The following is a 22573-nucleotide window of genomic DNA, read 5'->3' as shown; positions in this document are numbered from 1 at the left end:
GTTTGTTTCCCCAGTCCTGGTTTTAAGGGGTCAAGATGAGCACCCAGGCTGCTCCTCCAGCAGAGCTGGTGGGAACAAATCCGAACTCACCTCCCTCTCTCTCTTCTCCTGTTTTTACTTCGTTATCAAGATTCAATCGCAAGTGTAATCTGGATTTCTTGTTCTGACCTCTCTCACAGTACATAGATTTGAAAATATTTTTTAGGAATTTTCTGCTGTGTTTTGCAACAGTTAATGATTTATGAGGAGACAGCTAACTGTATGGTTAACATTGAGTGGCAGCGGTCCGGGGAGCTGGCGGTGCAGTGCCTTTGCCTAGGGAGGATAATCAGTACCGTTCCTTACATCTGTAAGGATGTCACTTCCTGACATTGATTGCCTGAGATCTCTACAGCTCCCTTGCTACCATGGATTTCCTAGAAATTAACTTCACGTTGATCCACAACACTGACATGGTCTTGAAGAGAGTCATTGAAAGGAGTTACAGGTAGTCACAGATTAACTCGGGGCTGCTGCCCTGAGTAACAGAAAAATACAGCAGGAAGGACTTAAGGAGGGTCCCTGGTCCATCCCTCTGCTCAGAGCAGCATCTGCTGTTTGTCCTGGTTTCAGCCAGGATAGAGCTGGTTTTCCTCACAGAAGCTAGTGTGAGACTGTGTTTTGGATTTGGGATGAGGAACTGTTGATAATGTGCTGATGTTTTGGGTTGTTGCTGAGCCGTCAAGGACAGTCCAGCTTCTTGTGCTGGCCTGCCAGCGAGCAGGCTGGGGGTGCACGGGGAGCTGGGAGGGGACACAGCCGGGACAGCTGACCCAGACTGGCCAAAGAGATATTCCCTACCATCCGACGTCATGCCCAGTACATAAACTGGAGTTGGCCGGGGGGCGGAAATCGCTGCTCGGGGACGGGCTGTCGATCACGGGGTGGTGAGCAATTGCTGTATTGGGCATCACTTGTTCTTATACATTCCTTTGTTGGTATTATCATTATTGTTCCCTTCTTTCTTTCTGTCCTATTAAACTGTGTTTATCTCAACCCACGAGGTTTTTCCTAATTCTCTCCCCCGTCCCACTGTGGGAGGGAGAGTGAGCGAGCGGCTGCGTGGTGCTTAGTTGCCGGCTGGGGCTAAACCACGACAGTCCTTTTATAAGTTCTCCACCAACTAAGAACGGCCATGCACCACTAGTTACGCGACCCCCGAGCGGTCAGCGTGCGGTGGTGGTGCATGGCCGTTCTTAGTTGGTGGAGCGATTTGTCTGGTTAATTCCGATAACGAACGAGACTCTGGCATGCTAACTAGTTACGCAACCCCCACGGCGGGCACTGTAGCTACTCAGACTGTTGCAGCTGAACCAGAGAACCAGCCCATCCCGGTATCAGTTGCCCCTGTACAAAAGAAGAAATCTTGGAAGCGGAAGTCAGCTCGTTTAGTAAGGGAGGAGGAAGATCCTGCTAAGAAGGAGCCAGAGGAAGAGAGTGAGGAGGCAGAGTGCTCTGAAACGGGGCCATTGGAGGGCAAGTCTGGTGCCAGCAGCCGCGGTAATTCCAGCTCCAATAGCGTATCTTAAAGTTGCTGCAGTTAAAAAGCTCGTAGTTGGATCTTGGGATCGAGCTGGCGGTCCACCGCGAGGTGAGCCACCGCCTGTCCCAGCCCCTGCCTCTCGGCGCCCCCTCGATGCTCTTAGCTGAGTGTCCCGCGGGGTCCGAAGCGTTTACTTTGAGAAAATTAGAGTGTTCAAAGCAGGCCGGCCGCCGGCATACTGCAGCTAGGAATAATGGAATAGGACTCCGGTTCTATTTTGTTGGTTTTCGGAAACGGGGCCCTGCCTCCAGCCAGGCGGAGGAGAGGGACAACCGAGTTTATTGGACTGTGTGGATTAGATGGCCTGGCACGTCAGACCCACAGGAATATAAGGCTTTAGTGGACACCGGTGCACAATGTACCCTGATGCCATCAAGCCATATAGGGGCAGAACCCATCTGTATTTCTGGAGTGACAGGGGGATCCCAACAGCTGACTGTACTGGAGGCTGAAGTGAGCCTAACTGGGAATGAGTGGCAGAAGCACCCCATTGTGACTGGCCCGGAGGCTCCGTGCATCCTGGGCATAGACTACCTCAGCAGAGGGTATTTCAAGGACCCAAAAGGGTACCGGTGGGCTTTTGGTATAGCTGCCTTGGAGACGGAAGAAATTAAACAGCTGTCCACCTTGCCTGGTCTCTCAGAGGACCCTTCTGTGGTGGGGTTGCTCAGGGTCAAAGGACAACAGGTGCCGATCGCTACCACAACAGTGCACCGGCGGCAATATCGCACCAACAGAGACTCCCTGATCCCCATCCATGAGCTGATTCGTCGGCTGGAGAGCCAAGGAGTGATCAGCAAGACTCACTCACCCTTCAACAGCCCCATATGGCCAGTGCGAAAGTCTAATGGAGAGTGGAGACTGACAGTAGACTATCGTGGCCTGAATGAAGTCACGCCGCCACTGAGCGCTGCTGTGCCGGACATGCTAGAACTTCAATATGAACTGGAGTCAAAGGCAGCCAAGTGGTACGCCACCATTGATATTGCTAACGCGTTTTTCTCGATCCCTTTGGCAGCAGAGTGCAGGCCACAGTTTGCTTTCACTTGGAGAGGTGTCCAATACACCTGGAATCGACTTCCCCAGGGGTGGAAACACAGCCCTACCATTTGCCATGGGCTGATACAAACTGCACTGGAACAGGGTGAAGCTCCAGAGCATCTGCAATACATTGATGACATCATCGTATGGGGCAACACAGCAGAAGAAGTTTTCGAGAAAGGGAAGAAAATAATTCAAGTCCTTCTGAAAGCTGGTTTTGCTATAAAGCAAAGTAAAGTCAAGGGACCTGCACAAGAGATCCAGTTTTTAGGAATAAAATGGCAAGATGGACGTCGACAGATCCCAACGGATGTGATCAACAAAATAACAGCTATGTCTCCACCAACTAGCAAAAAAGAACTTGCTTGACATTTGTCCATCTGTTCTGGAGACATCCAACAGCCCATGGTCTCCCAAGGTAGGCTGTTTTGAGGCTTTATTACCTTTACAACTGGAAAGATATTTCTAATCTTGAATTGAGTCTTTTCTGATGGAGTTTGAACACATTATTTCTTGTCTGAGCCTTCATGACCACAAAGAAAATTTCCTTCCTCTCTATAACAAACTTCTAGATATTAGAGGACTTTTCATAATTTTTTACATGTTTTTAGGCACACAGTTCAACTTTCAGTATTTCCTTCCAGATTGTACATTTTCAGATTGCTAGTAATTATTGTTGCTGTTGTCTTAATGTCTTCCTGGAAGTGTGATGCCTAAAACTGAGTATTATGTCCCCATTGAGGCAGTACCAGTCATCACTGGTGACAAGATCAGAGGGATGACTCAGTCTGTGGTGCAGACCATTTTCCCACTCATATATTCCAGAATGACTACATCCTTTTTCTCTTTGATAGGATATTGTTCATTAATAATCGAGCCTCTTTTTTGAAAAGCTGCTGCATAAACCACCACCCCAATCTATGACTGTGATTAGTCCTGCTTGAAGTGACACCCCTCATTTGCCTTTATTGAGCTTTAACCTACTTTTTCAGACTATTTTTTCAGGTTGTCAAGGTTAATTTGAATTCAGCTATCACCCTTCCCCTGTTCTTCCCAGATTTCTGCCCCTCCTTGCACCATACCATCTAGGCACTTGATAGACGTAGTCTGTATTTCACTGTTCAAGTCATTAGTGAGAAGTTGAACAAAACCATGTCTGAGACAGGCTCCTGCAGACCCACTCTCTGTATGACCTACAGAAAACTCTCTGGGCATATTTATGAACCAGTTTTGTACCAACCCCATCATAGTTTCATCAAGACCACAGGTCAGCAGAAGGGATAAAGAGCATTTCTTGCCCCTACAAGCACCAATGAGCACTTCATTGGAGTATGCTGGTGTGGATTCAGGTCTCATCAGACAAAATTATAATTTGGACCTGAGACTTCATGGTGTTGTTTTTGAAGGTCCCAACCACCAAACGACTGAATGAGAGGGGAGACCTCCTTCTCTGTGAGTCTTTCTTGATGTTCAGCCTACTTGGTCTGCTCCTTGTTGCTCTTCCTGTGGCAATTCTTCATGGGAATCAACTTTGAGTTAGTTCATATTCAATGACTATGTAGTAATTGCTGTAGCAAAGGATGATGAATAATAACAGCCAACAAGCTTGTGCATGGTCCTGGGCATTGAATCTAGGGATGGGTGGCCAGAAATGAGAATCCACCCTTTGTTTTCTAAATTTCTGCTTATGGAACTGTGGACAGTAAGGACTTCGAGGTAGGGTTCTATCAGCTGAAACAATAACAGAGGCCTTTGCCTTCTCACTGGAACTTAATGTATAAGGCAGCTAAGAACACAGTTGTTTCCATTCGATTATTTTATGGCACTGAGCTAAATCCTGGAGCCAATGACTATATACATTCATCTTCCCACAGAAGGGGAAAAAGATATCACAAGAAACAAAGTGCTGGAGTCCTTGCTGGGTGGGGAAGCAGGGATGCTGCCGTCGCTGTAATCACTGCAGGGCAGAGTCTGGCTCGCCCTATGCATGAGCAAAGGTCCTGCGACAGGCTGCGTTTTCTCAGGGTTGAGAAGTGCTTGGGTAGCATTAGTTCCCTCTTCCATGATCAAGGGGAGCAGGGAGCATCTTGATTGTGCTAGAAAGCAGGAAAGCACAGAGAAGAGAGCTATTTAGGTGTTGCTCCAAAATGCTGTCCCTTCCGCTCTGCTCTAAATATTCATGTGCCAGGTAACAGAGCACAGCCGCTTGCCAGCTACCCTTGAGGACCCCCTTGAGCAGCAGCACAGCAGCCTCATAAGAAATATGCTATCAGTGACAGCCCTGCAGAGAGACCATTGCCACTCATGAGGACAAGTCATTCTCCATTTCTGAGGATCTCTTTCCCGTCAGCCCCAAGACAGCCAGAGATAAAATGAAACCACTCACCATCTCACTGTAGTGCATTATTGGATACACTTGAACAAAGATATCATGGCATACACTAACCTCTGCTCTAAGGTGTTTGTCTGGAGCAGGAGAGCACTCAGATTCATTTCATGCATTGGTCCTGTCACTATATCTGTCATACCTCTGTGGACTGACCCAAAAGACACCCTGGGCTGGCTGGCTGGGCTGATTTGTATCCACGCTGCTGAAGGCCAGCATGTTTCCCACATCCACACTGCATAACACTTTGACCAGGTCTCTTTGGTGTACCATGGAGTAGTCCTGAGACATAATTATTACTTTTTCACCTCATCTTGAAAGACGTGTAGACGTGGCACTTAGGGACATGGTTTAGTGGTGGACTTGTCAGCATTAAGTTTACAGTTGGACTCAATGATCTTAAATGTCTTTTCCAACCAAAAAGACTCTATGATTTTATTAGTTCTGAGAGGGCTGTTACAGCCTGCAGAATGATATCTTTGTTCATGACACTAGGGTATTTTTTGTGTACCCAAGACAGAGCAGGAGTATTTTTGAAATTGTAATGTCCACTGTGGTGCAGAAGTCAAACTTGGTGTAGTCGGCATCTATACTGTCTGCTTGGATCAGACTCTGTGGTGACCTATCCTGTCAAATGTGCCCGGTTTCCCATAGAAAAGGATTAGTTGGTTCACTCTGAAAACAAGCTAGGAGCAAGAAAGGCTGCCTACAATGTGGACAGAGTCAGACTTTCTGTGTGGGAAATATGAAGGCTAGTGATCAATAGCTACAATTTACTTGAGATTCCTACCAGAGTTACTGCAAGAAAATTGCTTTCAAGAACCGTAATACATCAGTAATTTCAGCTGCATTGCAATTGAGGCATCTACAATCAGATCCAATCACTGGAAGTTTTTTTGAGTTTGATTATTTTTATCTCTTTTTTTCATAATGACTGTAGCTGAACTAGCTGAAGAAAAGGAGAAAAGTGATTGAAAATTGTCATCTGTAGAAGACAAAGTTTATCACAGTGGTAAATAAAAGGCAGACAAAGTAGTGAGATGATCTGTGCATACCTCTTGGGTTGCCAGTGTCATATCAACAATACGTGCTTTGCTTGTAGATTCTCCTGCAGCACCAGCTCATAAAAACATGACACTGTGAATTAAGAGAAATGGCAAAGAAAGGAATCAACGCAAATTGAACCGTATTATGCACAAACAATGCACTATGTGAATCAGCTGACATTTTTGAGCACTACCGTTAATTGTACATATTTTGTATTTCGCTTTAATGTGTTTATTCAAAGTTATTATAGAAAATAACCCAACGATAATCTTGCAGTCTAAAAATTTCTATTGAAGCACAAATTCAGAACTGCCACAAATCTCACTGAGGAGTAGGAGCTTACATATGGCACTTTGCATTTTATTAATATCATCCTCACCAACTCTCTTTAGGACTACCATTAATACAGTTTAATTCTCAACCTCCCAAATTTAATATAGACAGGCTTGTCTGGAGTAGCAGCCCAAACTATTGGTGCAAGAGCCATAGCCATAGAATAAGGGGTGGGGAAGGTATATGTAAATAAATCTGTTGCAGATGATTCACAACTCATCTAGATGTGTTCTGTTCCCAGGTGGGACCTCGGTGTCCACTGCAGGAGGAAGGTGCACTGTCCTGCCTCCCCCAGGAAGGACAGCTTTATTGGGCGGGTCTCTGGGAACCCTCTTTGCAGCCTGTGTGCAGGGGTGTTGTCCTGGTTTCTTTGAGCTTTCTGCAGCCAGGAGGTTTTATCAAACGTGCTGGTGGAAGTCACACATCTGGGAACTGGTGAAAGGAAATGGAGCAGCTTTGAGTACTCTCTGTCCCAAAGTCAAGTTCATTGAATGATGAATCCAAACAGAGAATTACCTGAAAGCTTCATATTTTATTTCCACATTATCTTCTGATCAGAAGGAAAGATTAGTGAAAGAGAAAAATCATCATGTGAGACAAAGTCCTGAGACAAGCTCTGTGCACCAAGTCTCTTCCATGCTTTCAGATCTTGAGCTGACAGTGTTATAGCTTTTACTGCTACAAGGCTTGGGCTTCAGCTGATTGCCAGTGTAATACAAACAGCAGTGGTTCATCTGACTGGGGAAATTGGCTGGATTAGCTTTAGCAGAGCAAGCTGTTTGGCAGGGACTGTTGTGGAGTTGCTACCCATGTGGACATTGCCTCTCAGCACAGGAGCACCTGGGGAGTTCTGCCGGGCAGTCCCGACATGTGCAATCCCCAACCACACTGCCTCATCACTCTTTATAGAATGACTTTAAAAAGCTTTGGTCTGCAGCTAAATAACACAAATAATTTCCTTTTAGTTTCTCAGAGCAGCAAAAGCATGTTTACATCTAGTCCCAAACATCTGTTCTTTGAACCAGAACCACTTGCATTAACAGGACAGAGGAGGATGGGTAGGAAAATAGAAGTCCATCATGCAGGCAGTGCAGAAGTGTGAGAAAATGGAAATTTAGTGATACAGGATTATGTAAAATAATAAAAGTTTCTAGGTGTTTCTAATGGTGCAAATTATGTATACCTATTCTTATACTCCCTGTCCTGCATGTTAGTTTAATGCTTGTGGTGCAGAGCTATCTTTCAGCTGCTATATAATTAAAGTCTTGTATGATTGTGGAGCCCAGTGTAGGTCAGATGCCAGTAGTACTCTAAACCGTGTTACTTGCAATGCAAAATGAAGTGTTTTAGAAAAAAGGTTGCCTAGCTGTGTGATTTTCAATCTCTTTTGAGTCATGAGCCTCTAAAATCGTTCTATGGAAGGTGAGAACCCCTTTAGAAATTTCACATATTGCAGAGCAGTACATGAACTTGTTCTTCCCGGTTATAGGTCACAGATCTCTGGGAAATTATCTGTAGGGATTTACGGGTCACAAGCTGAAAGTGAGTAGTCTAGAGGACTGTGATTAAGCAATCTGGGTTCACATCATGGAAGTTAAGTATCTTTGGAAGACTCGGCACCAGGCATCAGATGGAGTGAGAACATGCAGAGGGGCAGCTGTTGCAGAGCAATGGGAGAACCGGAGGTTTCCATCCTTGTTTGACTTGTGACTTTTCTGTGCCCGGAGAAAATAGCCCTTGCTCTGTTCATGCAACGTGGATTTATAGAAGAGATTTTTTTCGTCTTTCTTTGTAATGGAAGAATTTCAGCAGTTTAGGCTTTTATTCTGATACAAAAAGAGGTACGTATTCCTTTGACTCTAATCTCAGGCTCAATTTCTTTCTCCAAAGTACCGTGTGAAATCTATACACCTGCATCCTACAGTGCTGTAATGAACAGTGCCACGACCTGCAGCCCTTCCGTCTTCTCAGTGAAGAGCACAGTCAGGTCTGCAATTCTTCCAGACGCAGCACTTGGCTTTCCCTTAGTGGCTGAATTACTCCCTTTAGTTAGGCTGGTCAGGTAGAAAGCTGATAGTTCAGACGCTATAAGTCGAAGACATGAGCACATTAAAGACAGTATCCTGTGGCTTTCTGTGGGGCTTGCTTTCTACCTAGAATGATTTTCTACTTGGCAGTTAGCCTGGCTAAGTCAGATAAAAGATATACATTTCCTTGAGCTCTGTCTTGCTTTGTTCCTTCCTTAACCATGCTGGAACATGAGTTTAATACAACTAACTTGATATTTAAACTTGCCTTCCTTGGAGCTGTGGGCTGCAGGGTAGGTGAGGGCTTTTCTCTGGGTCCCTCCTGGAGGCCATTTGTGGAAGAGCAAGCAGTATTCATGAGTAGCCAAAATCTTTGAGACTCAACCACCTCGTTAGCCATGTCTTTGGGTGGTCCATCTTGAGTTGTCAGGCCAGCTGGGCTGAGAACTTCTGCCTCTCACCTGCCCCTCAGTTGCTCCTGTGCTCTGACCAACATGGCCCCACGGCTGAGGATTGCAAGAGCTGCGGGGGAGCCCACCTACACTGTTGTTTCTGCACTAACCTCCCCAGCAGCTGTTAACTACTGACTGCCGAGGCAAATATAATGTCAAGAAATCGCTTTTACATATTGCCTTGCTGTTCTTTATAGCTACGGACTTCAAAATCATGTGCCAGTGTCCTCCTCCCCCGCAAATAACAATCAACAACAAAAGTACCCCCCAGGGTTTGTGTGATTTGAGATGTGGCTCGCTTTGGGGCAGACACAGTTCTGGGTCTTGCAGTTCAGCTGGCACTGGACGGTGTCTGTAATAGCTTTTCCAACAGCTGAATGATACAGTTTTGCATTCTGTCTGTTTGCCGGCACAGCATCCATTTAGGCAAGAATGGGTATCTATCTTCAGTGCAGATACCCATTACGAAGGTACCCACAAAGAAGAGTGCGTCTCTGGATGAAATTACACACCGCAGGGTAAAAGCCCAGAGGATACCACATACCGGTATGTCAAAGCTGCACGAGGCCGTGTACAGGCACCGTTAGGTTTGCTCATTCAGCCAGTCCCTGCTTCACAGAACCTGGTTTATCTAGGCTTTACTATACCATATTTTATTAACCCCAGGTTTAAGAAGTGAACTAGAAAGCAACTTATCAAGAGCACTAAACACGGTGCAGTGTGGTTGTGAGTCAGTTGGGATGACTCCAAGCAGGTTTTGAAGCCTCCCTCCAGGCTCTTCCTCGGCCCTCTGCCTCCGTTCGCAGCAGACCAGCTCCAGGACGGGGTCACGCATTGATACTCTGATACTCTGCTTCTCGTGGAGTTAGCTTGGACCAGAACAACCCTGTGAAAAAGGAAAGAACAGCCACTGCTTGGGTTGAGGGCCCCCATCTTGTTGAGGTGGGGTTTTAATTGAATTTGTAGGCTGCGTTTCAAAGGAACCTTCATCTCTTTAGGAAGAAAAAAAGGTCCCATCGAGTTACGAAGATGGTTCAAATGCTCACATAATACACTTCTTGTGGGGAAGGGGCAAGAAGGAAGAGAGGCATGAAAAGGTGGAGCAGGGGACTGCCGCGAGAGGCGGCAGCAGCACAGCGCGGTGTGGGGGGAGGCGGAGTGTCCCGTGGGGGCAACGGCTCCTGGGAGATTTATGGGACTGTACAGCAGCACAGGAACCCGCCAGCCCCAGGTGCGAGACCGCCATGCCTGTAGTACGCTGCTGAACGAATTAGGTCATCGCCTCTCCTAGATCCATGATTCCAGAACCTGTGCAGGGTGCTCTTCTGGGGGTTTTGTGGTAAGGAGCAGAGAAAAGAGCAAACTAGAGCTTTTGTTCTCCAAGGAGAATGCCAAAGGAACCAGCCCTTGTAAAGAGCAGGCACTCAGGCTGCCGTGTGAATTCCCTCTTGCTCGGCAATTTTATTTTGCCTTCCTTGAGCACAGCCAGGACTCTGTGCTCCACTCAGTTGGGCAAATCCGTTCCATCCCCTGGTCTCTCAGGGAGACTCATGCAGCTCTGGGTACAACAGGTTTACAGCAAAGGCCAAGCTTCATGCGCTCCTATGGGGGTAATACTCAAAAATACTAAACCAGTGCTACCTCTCCCGCTGCCAAACGAAGAGCTTCATCAGGGTGAGGATAGTATCTTATCCCTACACCTTCTCCCTCTCTCTACTTCCTTCCAGAGCTCCTAGCTGGGCTCTGTGCAGGTACTTGGTGCAGGCGTTCATCTCAAACTCTGCTGCAGACTTAAATGGTACAGAAAATCTCATTTCAGGCATAACTTTCTGACCACTGCTATTTCCATGGCATTGTTTTGTTTTCTCTGCTGCTGGCATCACGCTGGGCAGCACTTCAGAGGGTGGAAGGAAAATAGAGCAGACAGGTGGCAGATTTTGGAGGAATGAGGCCCTAGGCCAGCGGAGACATGAGGATTAAATCTTAATTTTTGCATTGGTTTTGTCTTTTTTACTTCGTGGCCCTTTTAAATTGTTGCCGTTGCGTAGTCTGCTTCGTCCTGGAAAGTGCCCCGACAGCTTTCACTGCTGTGCCAGAGGCTGGTCATAGAGTCTATGGTTATTCTGGGGATAAGTGCTTGTAGAATACAAAGACAAAATAAAACATAAAAAATTGTGGAGCCTGTCTGAGGAGAGTAAAGCAACTAAATCCATCTTGTAAAGATAAGGTAAAGGAATACCAGATGGCAGATTTACACTTGTATGCTGGTGCCGAGTATCGCTTCAAAAAAGGTCTGGTAATGGAATTGTTTTTTTTATGTTACAGTAATTAACATAAGGCATCTTGTAATGAAAAAATCCAGCAGGAGACATAGAAAGTTACAATTAAACATTCTCTTTATTTGGGCCTTGCTCTGAAATGGCACAAGTGATAAATGCTCAGAGTGCCCACCAGTGCTGCTAATGAAAAGACCCAAAGACACGTTTTACACTTTTATTTGGATTTAGATCAACACCACAGGTAAGATACTTTGGTCAAACACAAGAACAGATTGCTATGCTGCTCTTTCCTGGCTGCAGTAAGTACAGTAACATGGAAAAAAAAAAAATGCTGGTTCTCCTGGAACACCAAATGTAAATCTTGGATTGGCACATACAGCTAACAAATACATTGTTTGCACTTAGCACTTCAAAACGGAATTGCACATGCAAGATGTAACCAGGCTACTGATCACCTTCAGCATTGTCCCTGTACTATTTTTACTTTTTAAGCTCTTTGCTTGCCTTTCTCCCAGCAAGAAAAAAGAACGTCATCTGCTGCTCTACTCAGTGTTTCAGTGATTAGTCTGCTGATTTTGCCACATTTAGCAAAGGTCACATTGAAGTTCTTCCTGACAGAATCGGTATCATCTCCTCTATAGCTTGACTTGCAACATGATGCATTGCAGGTAGCAATGGAAGTCCACCAAAGTGAGGTGAGAGGTCTGCCCAAAAGCTGACAAGGAGACGTTAATACCAAGCAAAGATACAGCAGAGGGACCGGCATGAATGCAGTTCTTACAATACCAAGGGTCAATACTACTACCACACAAATAATGACATATCAATAATATATTGTACAAGCTTATACAGCAACACATGTTGATTTGCAACATTGTACAGTTTAAATCTAAAGTGCACAGCCTCAATCTGAGGTGACAAAACAGTACTATCAATATAATAAAGGCAACACAATTACAGACACAATTTATTTCCTCTTAGTTCATGTCCTCATGATATTACATTGAATCAATACTCCATTTATCTATTTTAGCTGAAATTAAAACCACATTGCACCTTTTTTTTTCCTCTTCAAGTATTTTAGAGACAGCAAAACAATATTGCTTTACAAACAAAAGCTGGCCCTTTAGACAAAGTTAAAACCAAAACTTTAGTAGGGTTATAAGTAGACAGGCCCGAGCCGCAGAACTCTTACCGACACTTCCAGATGTTGGGGGGTAAAGACGATATATTTCAGTTTCCATGCCAGAGTCACCTCTAATGTTAAAGAATGATGCAGCACATGAATTCTGCAAGAGCTGTGCCCATGGTCTCTGAAAAGGCTGTGAGGCTCCGTGTGGGCTGTTTGAGGCAGATGTAGCCTTATTGTCAATTTTTTCTGCAATTTCAAAAGCCACTGCAGACAAGGATGGAGTCCAGCACTGGGAGAAACCTCTGACAAAGCAGTTTGTTACTTAGACCCCATCCCTGCCACTTAGATTAGAGTCACGTTTAATTTAGGCGGTCTTGCAGACCTGTATATTGGTAAGTCTTTACCCTTTTTACATAGCTGTGAGGTTTCATGCTATTTCTTTAGTAAGAATTTCAGTCAATTTTAATTTTCAATATAGTTTTGGACTGCTCATAGCAGAAACGGTTATGAGAGAAGCATTTATTCAGACATGTGACAATTTTTTAGATAGGCTTTTTTACCACAGAACACAGAAACCATCCAAATACAACCTTATTTCAGTCTTGGTTAGCACTGTATATTGATTGTGCGTCTGCTCAGTTAGGCCAAGTGGGAAATGTAATTAGGAATAATTAGGTATCCCATTGTTGTACTGTAATTGATCTTATTAAGTGGTTTTAAGAGCTGCAGTACTCTTGAGGTTTTTCAGTAATCAACCCTGGAGATGTACAGTCCATATGACATGGAGAAATGAGATATTGGTACCTCTTAAGAATGTAGTATGTGGGCTTGTATTTTAAGATAAGCAGTAATAAATATTTGAGGCATCTCTATCAAAAGAAAAAGAATCCTAGTTAATTTTCAGCTTCTGTCCTTGCAGTTTTATAACCCATATAAAATAAAAATATATAGTTTACAAAATAGGATTTTTTAATATATATATTTCCTTTTGTAAAACTATACCTATTTAAATACATTTGAAATGTTGCTATAGGTAAATTAGAAATTCTGTTCCAATACTACGAACAAGGCAAAATACTTTCACTTTTAAACATACAGCTTGTATATTCTGCTTCTCACTGCCCCCTCCCACTTCCCCCAATTTGATTTTGTCATAATTTTGGGCAAATCTGACATCATTCAGTCTGATTGCTTTTAATTTAAAGTAGTCACTGTGTTAAAATTGGGGATAAAATTTTAAGTGTCTTCTCATCTTCCTTATTTGTTTCAATGCAGCTTTTTGTGCAGCTAATTATTAAGGAGGTATTCTAAAACTCAGGAAAGGACTTTAAAGGAGCCATGTTTCTTGACTTTAAACTGTACTCTACTCCAACGCCACAATATAGAAATAGAGTTACTTTGGAACAAACTACAAATACATTCGCACAGTTTGTGACAACTTAATTGTCTACTTAGAGGTCCTGGAACAGACTTGCACAAGCAATTATTATAAATCTTGTCCCAGGCGTTCAATTTCATCAATCAGGAAATCAATGTCTTGGTGAGTTGCTGCAGGGTTTGAGATGACCATCCGGAAGAAGTTCACTTTGTCTCCCAGGGGCTGATAGCTCACCATGGTCGTGCCATACTCCATCATCCTGGCTTTTATCACTGGTGCCACCTGCAGCGTAACAAAAAGCAGGGGATGATGATGATGATAATGATGATTATTATTATCATCATCATCATCATCACCACCATCATCCTTATTATAACAAAACACAGAATATGTTTGCTTTTTTAAAAAAAGATCAAGAGCTACAGGAAGCAGTTAAAATGAAATGACGTCCAATATTGATAAAAAAGTTAACCTCCATTAAGGAATAAATGTCTCATTGAAAAGACATTGGGTTTATCCTGTTTCTTTGTCCTGCTCTTAAAATCACTGGGGAATTTCCCCCCCTACTTTCTCAATATTGCTCACAGGGACACAGTAGCTGTTTTTTGCAATGCTCAAAACATATTGTTACAATAATTTTCCATCTTCTTTTCATATGCCAAAGTGCCATGCTATTATTGAGCTTCTGTTGCCCTTGCTGGGTTTAGCAATTGCAGTTTACAGTAACTTCAGTAAATATACACAGAGCAAATAAGTGCTCTAGAGATGATGAGGCAAACCCAGGGAATATCAAACCTGGATACCAGAGTAAGGTGGTGCCAGATTAACCTGCAGTAAAATGACCACGGAGGTGACATTTGCCAGAATATCACGAGGTTACCTTGCCCTGTGCCCTGGGAGATCATTTGGGAGGGTTGCCTGCCTGCAAGGGTTTCACTGTTCACTGCATGAATGCTGCTTACCTTCATAAGGCGGCTCATTCTTTCTTCGTTGTCTTCCATACTGCGCAAGCTGGGAGGTATATACCAGAAGCAGACGTTTGTGTGCTGAGGCTAGACACAGAATAATAACAGTAAGAAATGCTCATAATATCTCAATTACAATTAAGTTCATGCCTTCCTTCCCTCTCATACATCATATTGTGACAGCAGTCAATGGCTTTCATTATTGTGGTCCACTGAGAGTCATCATCATTATTAATGCAGAAAAGATAATTTTAGGCAATTTATTCCCAGGGTGTCAGATGCGGAAACACATCATCCAGCTGTGCAAATATTTATGCCCTACTGGGAGGCATCTACATTTTGTAGGTGCTGTCCCCTCCAGAGCCTGAAGGGATTGTGTGGCTAAGGCAAGAGTCTATTACAGATAATTTAGAGGTAAGGACAATGTCGTTTACTTTTATTACATGACAGAATAATTTAGAATCTAGTTCTGTAAACAGGAGTCACAGGTGGTTCATGAGACAGTCTAAGATTTTCTTACATTTAATGAAATTTATTACTTCTCAGTTTGATTCAGCTAGCTGCTGAATACATGCACCACAGCGCCTTCGCTAGTTTAACTTACATGGGAGCACCAAATAGAAAGGCATAAAGTAAGAACTAGTTGACACTTTGAGTGTTTTTGCTATCTCCCAACAGTTGTCTGCCTTGCTATGTTCCTCTTTGCTGGATGCTAAACGTGTGAGTTACAGCAACTCCTACTGCTGCCAATTCCTTTACTCATCATCAGAGCCAGTGGACCAAATTCAGTGATGATGTGTGAGGCGGGGGAAATAAATCACACAGTGGCATGTGACTGGGTAAGAGCCTGTGATCTCCGTTTAAAGAAACACAGTGATGTTTACCCTTGTGCTGCAGAGCACTTAGGCACGCACTGAGCGAGCGCTACCAGGGAGCAACGTTATGAGAAACGAAACCTTGTGGGGCAAGTACAGAGAGCAAAAGCCATCACAACTAGGAGGAAAAAAGGTAAAAACACATCTTTTTTCTCTCTTTTACAGCCAAAACAACAGTTAACTATGTAACAGAGGTCTCTACCAGGTCTGTCCCCAGCCATCACAGCTGGAGAGGGTTGCCCACAAAGAGATGGTCAAACACCGGACAGTCCGGTGCAGTTCAGAGGTACAGCCACACAACCAGGCTGCACTACTTTGCCCTGGGCACTGTGCTGCAGCTGAGCACCTGGCACCCAGGGGACCTGTCTCAGCTGGTCGCCCTCTACAGAAACAACATGCTTAGAGATATTTGCACGGTGGCATCACCTCTGCCACATCAGCCAGCTGGGGTCCCGAGGAACACTAGGCCCTGCCCCGCTGTGCTGCACCCCATCACAGCAGGGACTGCAGCGCAGATGGTCCCTCCAGGTCGCCCCACGTCCCTGCAGGTCCCCTGTGACTGCCCACCTGAAAATGATGATAAAAGCGCTTTGCACAACCATCCTTTCAGAACTGCATGGGGCACTGTAACCTCTGCTCGTAACAGACCCTGCTATTAGGAAACTGCAACTTGTTTTTATTACTTAAGAGCTGGTTCCAGTTGTGGATGTATGCTGTGTTAGCCCAAGATGCCAGTGTTTAGTTTCAGTGGGGTGAAACTGAGCAAACTGAAAACTTACGCACAGCTGCCTCATCTCCCTTGTCGCTGGATCCCATGAGGAAGAGAGATACCAGCACAGCAACAGGTTTTGTTACAAGGGACGCTGCTTTCTGTCACGTGCTATTCAGTTTGACCTGTTGGTAGCATCCCAATTGGCAAGTGCTGTTGACCAACTGGGAAAAAGAATATACATACCTTTCCATCAAACACCATTTCATACCCTTCTCTGTTCTTTATTTTATTGTATAGGTATTCTGCAAGTTCCAAGCACTTATCAATTTGTGCTTCAAATCCCGTGGTTCCCTTTAGAGAGAGAGGGAGAAAAAAAGTTACGTGAGTATCTGTTCTGTGAACCGAAAGAGTGAAAGGACCGTGCAGCACTTCCCAAAGCACCGGCACAAGTCACCTCACAGAAGCCCCTGTGGGACAGATTAAGGATCTGATTCTACGAGATGAAGGACACTTTGCTAAGCAGAGCTCATTTGTCTCTTGGCTTTTGCCACTGAATCCCTTACAGCCACCTCCGCAAAACAAGCACCAGGTACTAGCTTGGTTCTCAGCAAAATATTGCCAACGCTTCCAATGAAGGGTGCCCTCAGCAGATTTTGCAGAGAGGCTGAGCACGTTTCGTCCAGTCTGGACTGGCACAGAGGAAGGTCTCTAGAAGTTGCTGAGTTCCAGACATGGGGACCCTCCTGCTATTTTCAGAATAGGGGTTTTTAATCTTTCAGGCATTATGTGCTGGGGGATTTTCCAAGAATAATTCTCCTTTTTTAGTTAAGCACAGAATGGGCAGATGTGCTTATAGAGCCCAGCCTGATGCCTGTGAAAATGCACATTTTGTTTAGATACTGTCCTGCCTCTGTAATTTTTTTCTCTCTTCTTTTCTAGTAGACACCACGTAAAGTCAGTAGCTGTGTTTTTAAGAGCTGCAGCAAATCCTGCTTTTTCTTCTCTGGCAGAAGTCATAATCCTCCCTCTGTGACATCGTAATTGTTCCTGCAATCACCAGCTGTGATGTCACAAACAAAGGATCCAGCTTGATGAAGGAGGAAGGGGAATAAACAGCTGGAATAGATAAACTGTTTAAGAAACACGCATCCTATTTTGTAACGTTAATATTACAAATGGGGTGTGAGAAGAGAAAAAGCAATACAAGGCACATTGAAAAAATGGGGTTTAGAAGAAGAAATGTCTCTAATAGATGCATGTCCCTGCTAAATCTGTTCTGACAGTGCAGAACTGACTTAAAAGCCCATGTCATTATCCCTCCGTGTATAGAGATTTCAAAACAGGGTAGAGCTAGCACAGCCCCGGGAGAAAGGCTTGGAGTAAAAGAGAGACATGTGGCTAAAATTGCCTGCCACTCTGGAGATCCCAGTTAGCACAACAGCTATTGCGACCACAGAAACTTGCATCCTCCTTTACAGACTCCCACACATCCCGCTGCATTTGATGTCTGTCTCAGAATTGTTTTCAGAGTTTTAATGAAGCACATGAGGATCTTTAAAGCTTTCTGGAAATGAAAACAGTGATGTCATCTCCTCTGAACAAACCTGAGGCAACTTGACATAATAGACTGGATAAATATATGGAAGAACTTAATTTAGTGACATTCTACAAATACAGACGAATTAATCATTAGACCTGGTGATTTCAGATTTTCCCGAGAACTGATTTTGGTGAGTTTTCCCCTACTCCTCCAAAAGATGACTTCGTATCTACTGCATGCAATGAAACTAGGTATTCCAGAATTCATTTGCCATGTTTAATTTCTGAATGTCATTAAAACATCTTTTTATTTCCAGAAATCTTCGTAACAACATTCCTAGGTGTATGATTTATGCTGTTAGACTCCTATAGTTACACAAAGCAAATGCTATGCAAAGCCATGGAGTTCAAGTTTCCAAATCATGTGTGCTGCTTTGAAGCTAAATTGTTAAAAGTATAAAAAAACAGAAAATAATAAAGTTCTTTCTTTCATGTTATATATGGGAAATTCAGGTCAGATTTTCTAAAATTATGATTACCAACCCCCCCCCGTATCTGGTGTGCATTATTTTAATGCAAACAAATATATTGCATGCAGTCCTACCTTTGCCCTCCACATCAGCCATAGCTTGAAGACATCAACATGCCGTCCACATTGCAAAGCCTTGTCTCCCGTGTCATAAGAAAGGTCATAGTGCTTGTCTTGTTGAAAGAGGTAGGAAGCATGCATTTGATTGCAACTCTGCATCAATCCCTTATAGAAACAAAGACACAAAAAAGTGATGTTGGTGCAGATGTGACTACTGTTTTGAGGGTTGCTTTGGGTGAGAAATTACAAACACCCAAATTCAGTGGAATACATGTCCAAGTGCAAAAGGAAGATTAAAAAAAAGGATAAAACCAGACTTAGTTGCTCAGAGGACTAAGTTTTTCATGTCCCATTCAGTGCCCAGGACACGCTGGTACCTGATCCAGCAATATGCAATCCACTCCCAGAGCCAAGGCATTTTAAAAAAAAAAGCTGGGCATTGTGCTTCTTAGCATCATTATGCGTAAGTTCATTTTTGGATCTCTCTTTTTATTCTTTGTTCTGGTTCCTTTTCTTCCTTTCCTTGGATGGCATCTTTTCTGGTTGAGTCACACCAAGCCAATTTGGTGACTAACCTAAATAATATCACACCACTTCTCTAATTGCTTTGGTCTCTAAAATTCAGATTTTCATTGTTTTCTTTCTTTGTAGGCACAATTCTTTTCTGCAAAGCCCTCAGCTGCAGACTGGATGCTTAAGTGGTACAGCAGGATTTGAACAGACAGAAGAGCATATGGCCTTTAAACAGCCAGCTACAGCTATTTCTGTGTTGCAAGATGCCATTCTGAGAGGCAGCTTTGTGGGAGGGCCAGAAGCCAACAAGGTGAAGAAACCTGGCTCATGAAAGCATGAGGTTTCTTGTTTAGCTTTTTAAGTGAAATTCAGAGAGTCATGTTCTGGCTCTAGTTAAGTCCTCAAGCAAGTTTAAGGTATACCTTAGGGCTGTTGCCTAAAATTGCAATTTCCAGTCCAAGAAGAATCAAAACTTGGCTGTTTATCATCAAGTCTAATCTTTATGTGTAACTCAAAACTGAGATAGTAAAATGAGAGGGAAAAAAAATTGACTTTCTCCTAATCTGAGACATCTGTTCTCACTAGAGGTCAAGGATGGTACTGACTTCAGCCAGGCAGGATTTGTCTCAGGGAACTGACCCAGAGGGCAAATAAAAGCCAGCTTCTCTCTTCCTAAGTGCAATCACTTTGTATACAATCTGCTGTACAGCTGTTAGCAAAACAGCAACCAGCTTTTTGATAGCTGATCTAGTACGTGGTGGTTGTATAGCAGCTGTCCCAGTAACTGATGGTTATATGAAAATTACAGGCTTGAAGGGCAATTCAAATTCTAGTACCAAATGAAATGTCTATTTTTTATTCCAAGTGAACTTAGTGTTCCGTTTTCACTTCCATGTGGAAGTGGATATATGGATCAGAGCTGTGTGGAAATATCTATCATAAAAGTCTGGAAAGTGTAATGATGCCTAGATTCTGGACCAAACGTTGTGCTCTATGTATACCATATTATTCATTCCAAGAGGAATAGAGTTTGCCTGCAGTTACATTTTGTGCTACACAGCAATGAGTGGGGTTACACAGCTATGCACCCACAACTTAACTATAGACATTTTGAATGGAAAGCCACAAAACTCTGTAAAAATACTGCCATTGATTGGATTTATCATTTCTGCTAAACAGCTGCTTTAATTCCTTTTGCAGTCACAGCCTGAGCACATAACTAGAGGTCTCTCATTTTCTTTCATAATCTTCATGACATTAGCAAATATTAGCTGTGACACAATTATGAAGAAAACATCCAGGATTTTCAGAAGCAAAATGTCAGAAAGGATCAGAGAAGCAAGTATATTGGGACATACCTCTTCTCTTACTAGCAGGGCTGAACACTGCAGCGGGACACCCATCATCTTGTGAGGGTTCCAGGTCACCGAATTGGCCCTGGGACAGCAAACCACATGAAAGCATGTGAAACTCAGACATTGTACTATGATGGTGAAACCATGGAGACATTTAGAAATAATTAGAATAACAATGAACATGTAGTAATGCACATTTTTTCTTTTCCTGAGCAAAGCAAGCTGAAAATAATAATGGCTGATATTAGGAAAGCAATGCCTTCATAAGGGACCTAATCCACTCTAGTTGGTTTTTGGATGACAATCTTGGCAACTTACCACAGGATAATTGCTCTATCCACTAAACTTAATCAGTATTAAACTTTCTGGGAGTCATCTATACTTTACAAACACAGGGCAAACTTCCTAAAAACACCCACTTGACTGATGAACTTTCTATAGTTACACAGCTGATTAAAGATGCAGATAGGAAGCTGGAAAATGAACAGATTTTCTCCCATTGATTCCAGTTTCAGCAAGATTTTAGTAAGTAGCTCACATAGGCATTTTAAAAAATTCCTTTAAATACTTCTCAGTACCTCTAAAACTCTGAGTAACTTGGAAAACCTGGCCCAAAGTAATTTTTCTCATTGCTCTTCCAATGGTAAATTTTCATAGCTCCTTCATTTTTGCTTGGCTATGGTAATTCACATAACTGGAGGACTGGGTCCAAAATTACCACAGTAATAAACACAGAACTGATCCACGCTTCCACAAGACGGTCTGATCCTGCCTCCCTTCAGGCCACATTCATTGGAAAAATAGCTGTCAGCCTAGATCTTGTGAATGAACAGGGTGCTGTCGCAATACAGCCTAGAAAAGAGGCATTTGGGACTGTGGCAAAGGCTGAAGGGAATATTGTCCAATTGTTTATTATTTTGTCTTATGCTTGACTGTCTATTTTTTAATTACTATTATTACACATGACGATTAGCTGATAGATGTATACAGTTGCATGCTATTTGGCAGGCTGTCAAGGATGCGTAGTGCACAGGATTTCATGTAATGCAGTGATTTGAGTTTTGATGGTATAAATTGGTATAAATCAGTCAACTGGGGCATGTAAAACTTAAAGGATCCAGGACACACTTGCAAGTAACACTTATGTGAAAAGAGGTGAGCATGTTAGAATCTGACAGTATATTCCTTTGTAGGACTTGGAGAGAGCATATAGGTTTATACATGTCCTTATCAGTTCCTGCCAGTTTGCTTCCACTCCTTCAAGGCAAGCAACTCCAAAATTCACATGGACATTGGGCAGCAATGCTGTGCTTTCTTCTTTGCTATTTAAATGGGACTGTGCAAGCGCCTGTATCTGTAGGGAACAGTCTCCCACAGGCAACATCTGGCCACTTGGCTTGGCTTTTCGAGTATTTGGCAGCTTTTAATCAGCTCAGAGTCAGTCATCTGATTACAACACCAAAGCTAATGATTCTGAACATGCATTCAGGTCTATGAATTTCCTTTGATATGATACTTTTAAATTTTTATCTGTGCCTAGGCAGAATCAGGCAGAAATTCTTTAAGAGACTTCCAGGTAACAGTAGCGGTATGGGTTTTCTCAAGCAAAAGTATTATTTACTGACAACACACAGATGTTAATTATGAACCTAAAACATTTAATTTACCCTAAGGTCATTTATTTCCCCAATTACATCCCAATTGCACACAGAAAAAATTAATCACGTAAAATAAAAATCCACTGTTTTTCATTTGTTACCAGTTATTCTGGGCTTCAGTCATCAGTACGTGCTCAAAGAAATTGCTGACTGAGACAAACAGGGAAGTGAAAAAGCTACATGGATCCACAGATGTTTTTTCAAAGCATCTCACGTTTGCCCAAATAACTGAGTACCAAACACCTACATGATTTTTTTGGCTGTGGGTTACAGACAGAAGAAAAAAAAAAGAGGAAAATTTTTCCTTTAGAGATTTCAAATGGATGACAGGAGAGATTCAAGACTGGCAGAATTTGGTCCTCAGCCCTCATTAAAAACTGACTGAGGTGTATTCACTGACCAGCCCCAGCAAGGACGCCCAGACCCTGTATGGGAGCGCTCACCCAGCTGCAAACATGCTTTTCTCACATAGCTGTGACCCCCTGCCCAAGCCTCTGAGAGAGGGACAGCAGACTGAAACCCCTGATGGTGGCCAGACCTATCTGCTCCAGACACCAGAGGACAGACACGCTTCTTTCAGGGTGCCTTGGAGCAGCTTGAAATCTGCCATGTAGGCATTGGAGGGCACGGTAAGGATGGTCCTGCAATTCCTCCTTTGACAGGAGCATTTTTTGCTGGATTGCCAGAAGGATGCGAGTACTCCAGGCAGA

At 43.4% G+C, this 22573-nt stretch overlaps 1 protein-coding gene across 1 annotated transcript in view; it reads right to left on the bottom strand.

Moving 5' to 3' along the window:
* Positions 1–13765: 13765 nt before the first annotated feature.
* The window catches only part of GAD2 (glutamate decarboxylase 2), a gene marked incomplete at both ends in the record, with an annotated part of 38304 nt that continues 29496 nt past the window's right edge, over positions 13766–22573 (bottom strand). The window contains 5 exons of the mRNA XM_082015034.1: positions 13766–13939; positions 14620–14709; positions 16453–16560; positions 18353–18502; positions 20209–20287. Coding sequence (XP_081871160.1) covers positions 13766–13939; positions 14620–14709; positions 16453–16560; positions 18353–18502; positions 20209–20287 — 601 coding nt within the window. The remainder of the gene's footprint in view (positions 13940–14619; positions 14710–16452; positions 16561–18352; positions 18503–20208; positions 20288–22573) is intronic.

Source organism: Phaethon aethereus, assembly GCF_964289735.1.
Source record: "Phaethon aethereus genome assembly, chromosome: 2".
NCBI lineage: Eukaryota > Metazoa > Chordata > Aves > Phaethontiformes > Phaethontidae > Phaethon > Phaethon aethereus.
Note: the sequence above shows the minus strand (reverse complement) of the source record. Positions and strands in the feature narration are given on the sequence as shown.